This window comes from Hylobates moloch, unplaced genomic scaffold (genome assembly GCF_009828535.3).
Source record: "Hylobates moloch isolate HMO894 unplaced genomic scaffold, HMol_V3 SCAFFOLD_24, whole genome shotgun sequence".
Lineage (NCBI taxonomy): Eukaryota > Metazoa > Chordata > Mammalia > Primates > Hylobatidae > Hylobates > Hylobates moloch.
The window spans coordinates 25,398,822-25,412,867 of NW_026652299.1; the positions used below are offsets into that span (position 1 = coordinate 25,398,822).

Below are 14,046 nucleotides of genomic sequence, written 5' to 3' on the forward strand. Positions count from 1 at the left end.
TTCTATTTCAATTCTGTTATGGCTAGAGAACATACTTTGTATGATTTCAATTCTTTTAAATTTGATAAGGTTTGTTTTAAGGGCTAGAATATGACATATCTTGGTGAATATTCCATGTGCACTTAAAAAGGATGTCTATTCTACTCTTTTGGAGGGGGCGGGGCGGTGGAAAAGGCTAGAAATATCAGTTAGGTTAAGTTGGTTAGTAGTATTTCTGTTTTTATATTTTAAAAAAATTGAGATATTCTGTGTTGCCCAGGTTGGTCTCCAACTCCTGGGCTTAAGCAGCCCTCCCACCTCAGGCTCCCAGGTAGCAAGGATTACAGGCACACAGTAGTGTTTTTATATCTTTGCTGCTTTTATTTTAACTTTGTTCTATCAATTATCGAGAAAGTAGTATTGAAGTCTTCAAGTATAATTGTGCATTTATCTATTTCTTTAAGTTATATAATTTTTATCTTTTGTATTTTGGAGCCCTGTTGTTACATACCCATTTGGGACTGTGATTTTCTTTTTGGTGACATGACTCCTTTATTATTGTTTAAGGAGTTGAATATAAACATTTTTTTCTTTGAGATGGAGTCTCGCTGTGTCTGCCAGGCTGGAGTGCAGTGGTGCGATCTTGGCTCACTGCAGCCTCTGCCTCCCAGGTTCAAGCACTTCTCCTGCCTCAGCCTCCTGAGTAGCTGGGATTACAGGCACGTGCCACCATGCCCAGCCAATTTTTGCATTTTTAGTAGAGACGGGGTTTCACCATGTTGGCCAGGCTGGTCTCGATTTCCTGACCTCAAGTGGTCCGCCCGCCTTGGCCTCCCAAAGTGCTGGCATTGCAGGTATGAGCTACTGTGCCTGGCCAAATATAAACATTTTTAAGCCATATTAAAACAAAGCAAGTTTTTATTTGGTAGTTGTATAGGATCTTTCCTATGCACATACTTATTTCTATAAACTGAATAACTTCTCCCAGCTTCTCAACTTGTGGAAATTACCTTGTTTTTCAATGTGTTGTCCATCTGTCAACTTGCTTAACTGAGATATGCTTTAGTTTTAATAGCTTTGAATAATATTTAGAATATGTTTCTGTAGAAACAGCTTTTTTTATATATCCAGATTAATATTACCATAATTTTACTGGGATATGGCCTTCAGTTTAGTTATAGGTATTAATATCTATCAAGTAATAGTAATGTGTGTTTATTATTTCCACAGAGTTATTATTTCCACAGGGTTTTCACTTTTCACATTTGTTTTATTCTGATCAGTAACAATGTGGTGGGGCAGTTATCTCTTTTTTACAGATAGAGAAATCATATCCAGGGATTTTGTGGCTTGCCCATAGCCACATGCTAAGTAGTAGAGCCAAGACTAGAATCCAAACCTTTTTTTTTTTTTTTTTTGAGTTGGAGTCTCACTCTGTAGTCCAGGCTGGAGTGCACTGGTGTGATCTCTGCTCACTGCAACCTTCACCTCCCAGGTTCAAGCAATTCTTCTGCCTCAGCCTCCCGAGTAACTAGGATTACCGATGCCCGCCACCACGCCTGGCTAATTTTTGTATTTTTAGTAGAGACAGGGTTTCACCATGTTGGGCAGGTTGGTCTCGAACTCCTGACCTCAAGAGATCCACCCACCTTGGCCTCCCAGAGTGCTAGGATTACAGGTGTGAGCCACCACACTCTGCCAATCCAAGCCCTTTGACCCTTCAAACTGGTGTTTTTATTTCCCACAACATCTGCTATCAATTGGATGGTCTTCTGTTTCATCTCTATATGTCATTGTGAACAGTGACACAAATTTAAAAATTAAAAGTTATGGCCATGAAAGACTAAAGATAAATAGTCTATGGTGCTGTTTTTCTTATCTTTTGTTGAACATAAGAATATAATAGTAAGTTATTAAGGAAGGTTTATTAGAAGTTCAGATTGCTGCTTTTCCACCTCAATTTTATAGGTCTGTGTTGGGACCCAGGTGTGTAAATATTAAATGAGTACACAAGATAGTTCTGATACACATATTCTCTGGCCTTACAAAGAAACACAGTTGGGAGAGATGGAGACTGCCTTGGCCTCATTAACATTCTATAATTAGCCATATATTTATAGAACGTATTTTCCTGTTTGTTCATTGCATATATCAAGTGGGACAGAATCAAAATCCATGTTAAAACCTAACTGCACTATACTTATTTTTCTCCTCACTCATGGAGTAGGATTTTCTGTTTAGTGTTTTTCTAAAGCTGAATGAGAAAATAATCTGTACAAGGATAGTGTTTAGCAAGAGCTTTTGAGCCCTTACCGGAAACCGGAAACTCTAAAGGAACTATAAACTCTAAAGCAATGATTCCTAAATGGGGCAGACTTTGCACCGCCCCAACCCACTCCCCAAGGGACATTTGGCAACATCTGTAGACATTTTTTGTTGTCACAGTTGGATGGTGGGTGCTACTGGCCTCTAGTGGCTAGAAGCCAAGGATGCTGCTAAACTTCCTTACAATACACAGTACAATCCTTCCCCTATCCCCCACGATGGAGAATGATCCTAATACAAAATATTGACAGTGTCAAAGTTGGAAAACTGTGCTCTAAGGTTAATATTCAATAACATATTTTTGATGAGTAAATTTTAAAAATAATCTTAGGTGAGTGTGGTTGCTCACGCTTGTAAACCCAGTGCTTTGGGAGGCCAAGACAGAAGGATTTCTTGAGGCTAGGAGTTCAAGACTAGTTAGGGCAACATAGCAAGACCCCTTCTCTACAAAAATAAAAAATAAAATTAGCCAGGCGTGGTGGCATGCACCTGTAGTCCTAACTGCTTGGGAGGCTGAAGCAGAAGGATTGCTTGGGCCAGGAGTTCGAGGTTACAGTGAACTGTGATTGTGTCCCTGTACTCCAAACTGGACAACAGAGTGAGACTTTATCTCTAAAAATAAAATAGTTTTTTAGCTGCAGTTTTGATCTAACTAGGCGTTTCTTCTTCAGAAAGTTGAGTCAAGTGATTTTGTTTTGTCTGTAGCCATACCCCTATACATACACATTTGCTTCCTAAGTTAATGGTGTTCGTTGTGGGAATACTTGAAGGTTGCTTGAAGATATTAATCACACAATGGATAAATAGGTATAACTGCATCAACAAACCGATTCACAAATCTTTTATCACCCTGTTGGGGGCGGGAAATCTATTTGAGTTTCACCTTTAAAGGAAGGCAAAGAGTGAAAGTAGAATGTTTCAAAGTACTAATTTTGAAGTAGGGAGCATTTAAAATACAAAGAAAAATTTGCAAGTTTTGTGTGCATCAGCATTACATGAGAGTCTCCATTGGGCTGTTTACTTGTCTAAGTGACTCACTTTTAACCCTGACAGTAAAGTTACCCTTTGTGGCTCCCAGTCATAAGAAGCCTTTCAGCTTCTGATTGGGTCTCCTTAGAACACACACTCTTGGGGACAGTCCATTTTAGACTTCAGCTGTCATGCTGTGAGATGTTCTCACCATATGGAGAAGCCATATGTCAGTGCTCTGGTCATTAGCTCCAGCTGACCTCTCAGCCAACAGTCAGCATCAGTTGCCAGCCATATGAGCAAGGCATCTTGTATGTCAGATTCAATCAAACTTCTGATGACTTTACTATCTGCTGTCTAACTGTAGCCACAAGTAAGAACCGCCATGTGGGCCCAGTCAACCCACAGAACCATGAGTAATATTAATATTTGTTTGGTTTATGTTTGTGTATTTGTCTTAGCATTGTGGTGTATTTGCTGCATAGCAATGTATAATGAGGCATCATTGCATGAATATACCAAAATTTATGCAGTTTACTATTGGTGGACCCTTGATTTGTACACTTTGGGGCTACTATGAATACTGTAGCTCTAAACAGTCTTACAATACATATATTGGTGAATATATTCATATACTTCTGTTGGGCAATTATCTAAGAGTGGAAATGCTGGGTCAGCTTTAGGAGACACTGTGAAACAGTTTTCCAAAGTGGCTATAGGTATGATATGTATGCTCCAGCAGTTTATGAGACTACATTTGTCCCACATCTTCAACAATACCTTATATTTTAAAATTTTAGCCATTCTGTTGCTTATGTTGTAGTGTTTCATTGTGGTTTTACCTTCTGTTAGTGAATTTTCCCAACATCTTTTCACTTTCTTTTCCCGACATCTTTTCACTTTCTTTTTTACATAAGTAGAAGGCTCTACAATAAAAAGTATAGGATAGTAAATGCTAGGGGATAGGAATTTTTTATCTCCATTATAATCTTTTGGGACCACCATAGTATAAACAGTTTATCATTGACTGAAAAGCAGTTAATGAGGCACATGACTGTACTGAAAGCTTTCCCCTGAAACTGGAAACAAGATAAGAATGTCCACTATCCACCACCCTTTATTCATTTTGTTTTTCTTCCCATATATTTGTTGACCATTTAGGTTTCCAATTCTTATCTCACTTTCTGTGGTTTGTCAGTGATTTTTTTTCTCATGCTAAAATCTCCTACTATAAGGGATTTGTCCATTTCTTCTTTTAGGACTGTCAGCTTTTTACTTTGTGTTTTTTTTTTGAACGGTTTAATTGAGATGTGATTCACCCGTTAAAAGTGTATGGTTCAATGTTTTTATGTATCACAGAATTAATTTTTAAAAATTGTTGTAAAATACATATAATGAAATTTACCACTTTAGCCATTTTTATGTATACAATTCAGTGGTATCAATTAAGTTCACAATGTTGTATAACCTTTCATGTCTATTTCCAACTTTTTTATTTTGCCAAACAGAAACTCTAGCCAGGTGGCAGTAGTTCCATGATTCTTTCCCCTCAGCTTCTGTTAACCTCTAATCTTTGTTTCTCTATGAATTTACCTAGTGTAGATATTGGTTATAAGTAGAATCATACAATATATGTCTTATTGTGTTTGGCTTATTTCACTTAGCTTAATGTTTTCAAGGTAGCATGTAGCATGTATCAGAACTTTCACTTTTTCTTCATTCCAGAATAATGTTTTATTGTATGGATATACCACATTTTGTTTACTCATTCATCTGCTGACAGGCACTTGGGTTGTTTCTGCCTTTTCCTTATGTGATTAATTTGGCATACAAGTATCTGTTCAAGTTTTTGTTTTCAATTCTTTGGAGTCTATACCTAGGAGGAGCATTTCTGGATCATGTGATAATTCCGTGTTTAACTTTTGAGAAACTGCCAAGCTATTTTACATGGTGTCTGCACCATTTTAAATTCCCACCAGCAAGGTACCAGGGTACCTATTTATACATATCATTACCAACACTGTTATTTTCCAGGTTTTTTTTTTTAATAGCTATCTTAGTAGGTGTCAAGTGGTTACGTTGTAACCGTTGTAGGTTACACTGTTTTTGAGACTGCAGTCATGTACTGCATAATAATGTTTCATGGGCCATAGTCACAAAGGTGTATTCGTATATTTTCCTCCAAGACTTTTGTAGTTCTAGCTATTAATTTTAGGTCCAAACTTCATTTGGAGTTAATTTTCTATATGGTATGAGGTAGGGGTCCAATTCATTCTTTTGTATGCAGATATCTTTTTGTCTCAGCACCATTTGTTGAAATGATAATTGATATGGTTTGACTCTGTGTACCCACCCAAATCTCATGTCAGATTGTAATCCCCAGTGTTGGAGGTGGGACCTGGTGGGAGGTGATTGGATCATAAGGGTGGTTTCTCATGAATGGCTTAGCACCATTTCTCTTGGTATTGTCCTCGCAATAGTGAGTTCTCATGATATCTGGTATAATACCTCTGCCCTATTTATTTTTTGAGATGAGTCTCACTCTGTCACCCAGGCTGGAGTGCGGTGGCGCGGTCTGGCTTACTGCAACCTCGGCCTCCCAGGTTCAAGCAATTCTCCTGCCTCAGCCTCCAGAGTACCTGGGATTATAGGCGCCCATCACCACGCCCGGCTAATTTTTTATTTTTAGTAGAGACGGGGTTTCACCATGTTGGCCAAGCTGGTCTCAAGCTCCTGACCTCAAGTGAGCTACCTGCCTTGGCCTCCCAGAGTGCTGGGATTACAGGCATGAGCCACTGTGCCTGGCTCACCCTCTCTCTCCTGCACCTGCTTCTGCCACATGAGACACCTTGCTCCCTCTTTGCCTTCCACTATGATTGTAAGTTTCCTGAGGCCTCCCCAGAAGCCAAGCAGATGCCAGCATCATGCTTCCTGTATAGCCTGTGGAACTGTGAGCCAATTAAACTTCTTTTCTTTATAGATTACTCAGTCTTGGGTGTTTTTTTGTAGCAATATGAGAACAGACTAATACAATAATTCAGCAGTACCCAAACTTTTTGGCACCACAAGGAAGACAATTTTTCCATGGATGGAGGGTGGCAGTAGGGCATGGTTTGGGGATGAAACAGTTCTACCTGAGATCTGGCATTAGACGCTTATAAGGAGTTTGCAACCTAGATCCCTTTCATGCACAGTTCACAATAGGGTTCATGCTCCTATGAGAATCTAATGCTATCACTGATTTGAGGAGGTGGAGCTTAGACAGTAATGCTTGCTAGCTCAACACTCACCCACGCATCGCTCACCTCCTGCTTTGTGGCCTGGTTCCTAGCAGGCCATGGACTGATACTGGTTATGGCCTAGTGGCTGGGGACACCTACAATAATTCATTTTCACTTGAGTGGTCTTGGTATTCTTGTTACAAATCAACAATAAATGGAATAGTTTATTTTTGGACTCTGTTATTTTTTGTTCCAATGTCTACCCTTATAGAAGCACCACGTTGTCTTGATTTTTTATAGGTTCGTAGAAACTTTTGAAATCAGGAAGTGTGAGTTCTCCAACATTCTTTTAAAATATTATTTTGGTGCATATACATTTAGGATTGCTATGTCTTATTGGTGGATTGGCCCTTTGGTCATTGTGTAATAATTCTTTGTCCCTGTTAAACTCTTTAGTTCTGAAATCTATTTTATTTGATATTATAGGCACATCTTTCTTTTGATTAATGTTTGCATGGTGAATCATTTTCATCATTTACTTTCAATCTACCTATATCATTATATTTTGAGTTTCTTTGAGACAACATATATCTGGGTCATGTTTTTTATATATACTCTGCCAATATTTGAGTCCTGGTTGAACTTTGAATTCCTACAGAGAGGACTTTTATTTACTTCTGCAAGTAACCTGTTGGCATCATCATACCAGAACCACTTGAAGTTTCTTTTTTCACTTGGGTTTTCTGACTACATCATAGTAAGTTCTCAACAGACAGACAAGTTTTGATTTTATTTTTTAAGTTATTGTTTTGTTTTTCTTTGCCATTCTATGTGGTATGATTTTTTTTGTTGCTTACTTTTACTCTGTGAGAGTATCTCATAGAAAGCTTGTGGGTCTCTTATTGTATATCCATCCTGACTAGACCTAAATATCACTTTTGATTCCCATGTATATTCTGTGATCAAAATCGAAGGTAGAAAACTTAAGGACTAGAAACTGACCTTAACAGGTCTTACTAGGTAGCCTCCCTGGTTTCACTTTGCTTTGGATCTTTGTTTCTACTTTTTTTTCCATGCTAGCTCAGTAACAGACTAAAACAAAAAGTTTTGAAAATAATTTATCTGGCAATTTTATTGTATTTGAGGGGAGTTTTCTATAATACATAATCTCCTGTACTGTCTGTCAAAAAGAGGAGTCATTTTTTTTTGGTGTCTTTATTTGCACAGAAAGTTTTCATTTTAATATAGCCAGATTTATTTACTTGTTTTCTTTATTGTTCACACTGTGGGATCTTTTTCTGAGAAAGTTTCTCCTATTTTGAAAATATAAGGATATTCTCACATAATTTCTTCTAGAAATTTTATAATTGTGCTTTAAATTTATATTGAATTTTTCTGTATGATGTGAAGAATCAACTTTTTTTCTTACTGATTTTTCAATTTGATTTCCCCCCTGTTTTTAAGGAGATACTTGTATATCTTATTCTGTTAATGTTAGTAATTACATGTACTGCATTTGCAATATTGAATTTTCCATGAAATTCTTGTACCTTTTTTTTTTACTGTGATGCAAAATCAGTTTGCTAATATTTTATTTGAGGTTTTTGCATCTCTCTTCCTGCATGTGATTTGCCTTTATACATTCTTTTACTCACATTCCCTCTTGAATTAGAATCATAAGACTAACTGGGTAACACTCTCTGCCTTCCCATTCTTCAGAATAGTTTAAGTAAACTGGAGATTATTTGCTCTTTGAAGGTTGTTAGAACTTCACAGGTTTGATAAAAAGCTTTCAATGTCAGATGATTTTTATGTGTAAGATTTTTAACCACTTACTGGTTTTTCTTTAATGGTTATAAGTCTAAGTGCTCTATCATTCTGTTCCCTTTTTTATTCTGATCTGTTTGTTTAATTTGCTTCTTTCACTTCCTTCATTGTTCTAATCTAGTCTTGTCAGAAGTTTGTTGTTAATCTTTTTAATCCGTCTTTAAGTAATTTTGTGGTATGGTGCAGTTTGGATTTTGATTGTTTTATTCTTTCCATGTGGCTATCTAGTTGGCTTATTGTTATCTCATTGAAAAAGACCTTCCTTTCCCATGCTCTTCAATACTACTTTGTTGTAAATAACATTTGTGTAGGTCAGTTTTCTGGGCCCCTTTTCCTATTCTAATGGTTTCTTGGTGTATCTTCATGCCGATCCATATTGTCTTAATTATTTTAGCTTAATAAATAAGTTTTTATATTGGATAGAGCAAATCCTTTTGTATCTTTAATACTTTTAATCATTTAAGTTTGTAATCTCTATAGTTCTAATTATTTGAAGTTTTAAAGGGATATAATTGAGTCCTGCTAACTCTTGTTAATAAATTGATTACTCTTGTGTCTTTTAATTTTGTATTGTGACCTGGTCATCAGGTAAGTGTTAACTCTGTGAATCACCTTCAGTTGGAGTTAAGGATGTGTTCCTGAAGATGTTTTATTTTTACCTTGGACTAATTTTTTTTTTTTAATAACAGTGTTTTACCTTTGGAGTTCTGTAAACAGTATATAATGTAAAATCAAACTTCACACCCATGTGAGACTTTCCTTCTTCATTCCAGATCCCATGTGGAGACAGAAAAACTTAACTTGTTCTTATCCTGGACTTATGGGGAGGATTTTTCCTCCTCCTAGTCTACCTTTCATTGAGAAATGTTGCTATCCAGACTCTGGGCTTTCACTGGGAAAGACTTAGTTCTGTATCTCACCTTATTTAGGCCCAGGGTCTGCACATTTTTCCACCTGTTTGTGATAAACCCAAATTGCTCGGTTATTTTTCCCCTCTCTTTTTTCCAGTGCCCACCTGTTTTCTGATTGATATATAATACTTGTACATATTTATGGGTACATGTGATATGCGGTGCATGTTACATGCATAGAATGTGTAATGATTAAGTCAATGTTTAGAGTATCCATCACCTTGAGTGTTTATCATTTCTACGTGCTGGGAACATTTCAAATTCTCTTTTCTGGGTATTTTGAAATATATAATACTTGTTTTTAACTATAGTCACCCTACTCTACTGAGGAACATTAGTATTGCTTCCATCAGACAACCTCTCATCACCTCTCCCCAAAATTCACACACCTTTCCCATGGCTTACTTTTTAAGAAACCTGTCCGTGACAACCCTAGTACAGTTACACCCAACTTCTATTTTTCCTTTCTGCACACTGGACATTTCTTTTCAGCTTAGCTATGTAATTAAAAGGGTATTTATTAATATCATCCAGCATGTTTTAAGTATTTTGTTGCTGAGATTTCTAGATTATCTACTCTGCCATATTGCTGGAAAAGGAAGTTGGTATTTTAAAATAAGCTATACAAAGCAATTGTATATTGTTGGCTGAAAGAATTTCCCCCTTCAGGTGGGAGTACTAAATATAATACCCTTCCATTGTTGACACAGTTAAAAACTGTGTCTTACTGTGTCTTTAAAGCAAAGTATTGCATAGTGGCTCTAAGCATGGACTCTGGAGCTTGATAATCTGGGGTAGAGTATAAGTCCTGCCACTCATGACCTGAATGATCTTTATAAGTCTGTGTAATCTCCCTGTGCCTCAGTTTTTCATCTTTAGAGTTTTAATAGTACCTATCTCATAGGGTTGTTTTCATGATTAAATGAGTCAATCCATATACACTGAACAAGTGTCTGGCAATAGTAAGCAGTGAATAAGTTTAGCTATTACTATTGTTGTTGTTACTAACTTCATTAGATATAACTCTTACTTAGAGCTCTTATCCTGTATGTGAAAAATTTTCCACTGACTTACATATAGACAGCATTTTTCATTTTCAACGACAGAGTCCATACTTTGTATTTGGAGTACTGTATTGTTTGGTTTCCCTTGTTCCTGCTTTATAAAGGAGCTCAGGGTAGAAAATGGAGTCTATTGTCACTTCCTTAAGCCACTGCTAAATGTTAAGTTATCCATCAGTAAGTAATCTTTTTCTTATCAAAATCAGTATGTTTATGTTATCTCTTTTTTTGAGACAGAGTCTCACTCTGTCACTCAGGCTGGAGTGCAGTGGCACAATCTCAGCTCACTGCAACCTTCGTCCCCCAGGTTCAAGCAATTCTCCTGCCTCAGCCTCCTGAGTAGCTGGGATTACAGGCGTCTGCCACTGCGCCCAGCTAATTTTTGTATTTTTACAAGAGATGGGGTTTCACCGTCTTGGCCAGGGTGGTCTTGAACTCCTGACCTCGTGACCCACCCGCCTTGGCCTCCCGAAGTGCTGGGATTACAGGCATGAGCCACCGCGTCTGGCCATTTATGTTATCTCTTGAAGTTTCTGCCTTCTCTTATTAATCACTCCCCCAAATGAAGATGTATTCCTATGATGGATTCTTCATTCAGTGAGGTGATCAGTCTATATTCTCTATAAGGATCTGAAGGATTTCAGTCACTGTTAAGTCTGTATGCCTTTGGACTAAACATTATGGAATGAACTGGTTCTTACAGCCTTTCTTAATTACCTGCCCAACCTATTAAATAATTATGTCTTTTCTTATATGGAAAATAGTCCTTCTGTCCATCTTCAGGAGAGTGTCTTTAGAAATACGGAAGGAACCGGCCAGGCGTGGTGGCTCACGCCTGTAATCCCAGCACTTTGGGAGGCCAAGGCGGGTGGATCACGAGGTCAGGAGATCGAGACCATCCTGGCTAACAAAGTGAAACCCCGTCTCTACTAAAAATACAAAAAATTAGCTAGGCGTGGTGGCGGGCGCCTGTAGTCCCAGCTACTTGGGAGGCTGAGGCAGGAGAATGGCGTGAACCCGGGAGGCGGAGGTTGCAGTGAACCGAGATCACGCCACTGCACTCCAGCCTGGGCAACAGAATGAGACCCCGTCTCAAAAAAAAAAAAAGAAATATGGAAGGAACCTCACAGATCACTGTACTAGTTGTTTTTAGACACTTAAAAATAAGTGTCTTTCCAATGAAGATACGCATACATGCATACACCACTACACACATGGAGACTTTATATGTGTATGACAAATCAAGTTCGTTATTACAGTTAAAGCTAGGAGCCCAAATTTGGCCTTCTTAGACTTTTCTTTCTCAGTAACTCAGCCCAAGACACTCAAGGAGCCTTAGACATTACACAGTAGAACTCTGGAACTGCTGATCAGGTCTTTCTTGTAGTTTAGGGTTGATGAAACTGGCCTGTGTAGCAAGAAAAATTCATCCAAGACTACTAACTAGCCAAATAAGAACTCAGCCTTAGTGATGGCAGTGGCAGCCTGTCTGGAGCGGCCGCTGCAAAGACACCAACTGCAGTGGGGGACGCGCAGCTGGGGCTGTGCACTCCATGGAGCCTGCGGGAGCTGGGAACAGGTGGGAGCCCTGCCCCCTTTCCAAGTTGGCAGAGTGGGAAACCTGCCCTTCTGGGGGCAACTGCAGCTGCCCAGCCACGGCTGCAGACCTGGGCGTCCCTGTGCTCTCAGGGGGTCCAGGAAGCCCCTCAGCCCCTGTGGGCTTGGAAGTACCTGCTCCCGCTGCCTGGTCTCTCCTCGCTCCCAGCGCCTGCTCCAATTTCCAAAGTTGAGGCCAAGCCCAGGCGCTGTGGCGACCTGGCTGGGTGTGTGTGCGCGCAGGGTGGTGCTAACACACCAGCCCCCTTCTGCCTCGGCCCCCTCTGGACTTTGGGCGCTGATGAGCACAGGAGGGAGGCCTGTAGGGGGCTGAGGATGGCGCAGCACGGGCCTCCAGGCAACCCTCAGCTCCAGCAGCCTAGGCACCGTGGATGAAATGATTGATGGCGGCAGGAAGCTGACAGACTCCTGGGCGTAAAGGGGCAGGCTTCTGGTGAACCCCACCTTCAAGCCAGGGATAATCGGAAGCATGGAGGCTGGGCTGTCCGTTCCAAGTTGAGTCCACAGCCTGGAGGGGGATAACTTAAAGTGCTTTTTCTGGGCCCACCCATGGCCACCCATGACCGGTTAGCATGCACTTCCTCCCTTCTGAAGTCCCTAAAAACAGCCCGATTCACACAGATGTTGGGACTTACCAGCTGTGGGAAGGAGCTACCCACTTTGGGTTAGGTCTCCTCGACTCTTCGAGACAATCTGTCTGTGGAAAGGGGCTACCCATCAGGAGTCTCCTCTCCACTGAGGTCTGGATACTTGTCGGGTCGACCTGCCTGTGGAAAGCGGCCACCCACCATAGGTCTCCTCTCCACTGAGAGCTGGACACTTGTCTGGACGACCTGCCTGTGGAAAGGAGCCACCCACTGTGGGTCTCCTGAGAGCTATTCTGTCGCTCCGTGAACTCCTCTCTGCCTTGCTCACCCTCCAGTTGTTGACATACCTAATTCTTCCTGGACAGAGGACAAGAACTGTGGACCCGCTGAATGGCAGTACTCAGAACTGTAACACAAACAGGGTTAAAACACGCCCCCTGCTCGCCATGTTGTGGGCAACGAGAAGGAGAGAAGAGCTGCAGCCCTTCCGGGAACCCAGACCTAGGGTACCCTTTTAATTACGTAGCTAAGCTGAAAAGAAACCCAGACCTGTGACACCCTCTTTGGGGTTCTTGTGTTCCTGGCATCTGCAAGCTTCCAGGCACCAACCGTGTTTCCCTCATCTAGATTCAGGTGCCCGCATCGGAAGTCTCGTGTGTTACATCTGGTCCAGCCACAGCCTTACATGGAGCTGGCACGTATGCCAGTGCCTGGGGCTGCCTGCCCTGGCTGTGCGCAGTGGCTGGACCCTGTGCTCACTCGCCCACACACCCCTCGCTGCTCCGCACCTGACTCACCGTTGGCAGGTGTGGAATCCAGGCCGGTAGCGCGAGCCAAGCTTCTTTCCAGTAGGAAGTATGATGGGAAAACAGGAAGGCCGTTTAATTCAGACTAATAGAAGAAGTAGGTTTCAATGGAGACTTCAAAGAGAAAATGTGAACATTTTTTTTAAAACTACTTTTTTTTTCCTTTTTATATCATCTTGTATTTTTCTTCAATGGATGATTTCTGGTTTTATTGTTTGTTTGCTTTTTTATTTCCAACTTTTATTGTAAGTTCAGGGGTGCATGTGCAGGATGTACTCCTGCACATGTACCAGGTGTAGCCTGCCAGGTCAAGTGGGTGGAACAAGCCCAGCGGGTATGAGCAATACTCAGGCAGAAGGTGCCGCCAGCCACAGAGGTTTCTGGCTGCCGAAGTGACACCCCATGGATCCTGTGACATTAATATTCATTGTTTCCATTTTAGCTTGGAAACATACTACCTTCCAAAGTATTTTCCCCTGCTGCAGGTCTGCAGAGCTGCTGCTTTGTCTTTCCTGCAAACTTGTCTTAACATATCTCTCGTTGTACTTGGTCTGCCAACAAGAAGCTCGTTTTGCCTGGCAGTTGTTATTGACTTAAAATTCTAGTGATAAAGCTAAATAAGATCTATCGGGACCAGTCTCTTCATCTTTAGAGAAACAGTAACCAGTAAATTAGTTTCTCTGTAGATGTACTATCCCTTGAGCTTTAGAGATTCTTTCAAGTGCCTTGTTCTCTAGCTGGTC

At 40.4% G+C, this 14,046-nt stretch overlaps 2 protein-coding genes across 9 annotated transcripts in view; one reads left to right on the forward strand and one right to left on the reverse strand.

Annotated features, from left to right (window-relative positions):
* PTPN4 (protein tyrosine phosphatase non-receptor type 4) overlaps positions 1-14,046 on the forward strand; it is a 224,592-nt gene that overhangs the window by 70,674 nt on the left and 139,872 nt on the right. The window lies entirely within an intron of this gene.
* LOC131382416 (uncharacterized) lies at positions 11,503-13,268 on the reverse strand. 3 transcript variants are annotated; one of them, XM_058434307.1, is made up of 4 exons: positions 13,047-13,268; positions 12,546-12,677; positions 12,025-12,418; positions 11,503-11,701 (listed from the first exon to the last, which is right to left on the reverse strand). In XM_058434307.1, the coding sequence occupies exons 1-4, from the start codon at positions 13,118-13,120 to the stop codon at positions 11,636-11,638; spliced, it is 666 nt and encodes a 221-aa protein (XP_058290290.1). In that variant the 5' UTR covers positions 13,121-13,268; the 3' UTR covers positions 11,503-11,635. The 3 variants fall into 3 exon arrangements, with proteins under 3 accessions (XP_058290290.1, XP_058290292.1, XP_058290291.1); XM_058434309.1 differs by having other exon boundaries at positions 12,546-12,747; XM_058434308.1 differs by having other exon boundaries at positions 12,546-12,854.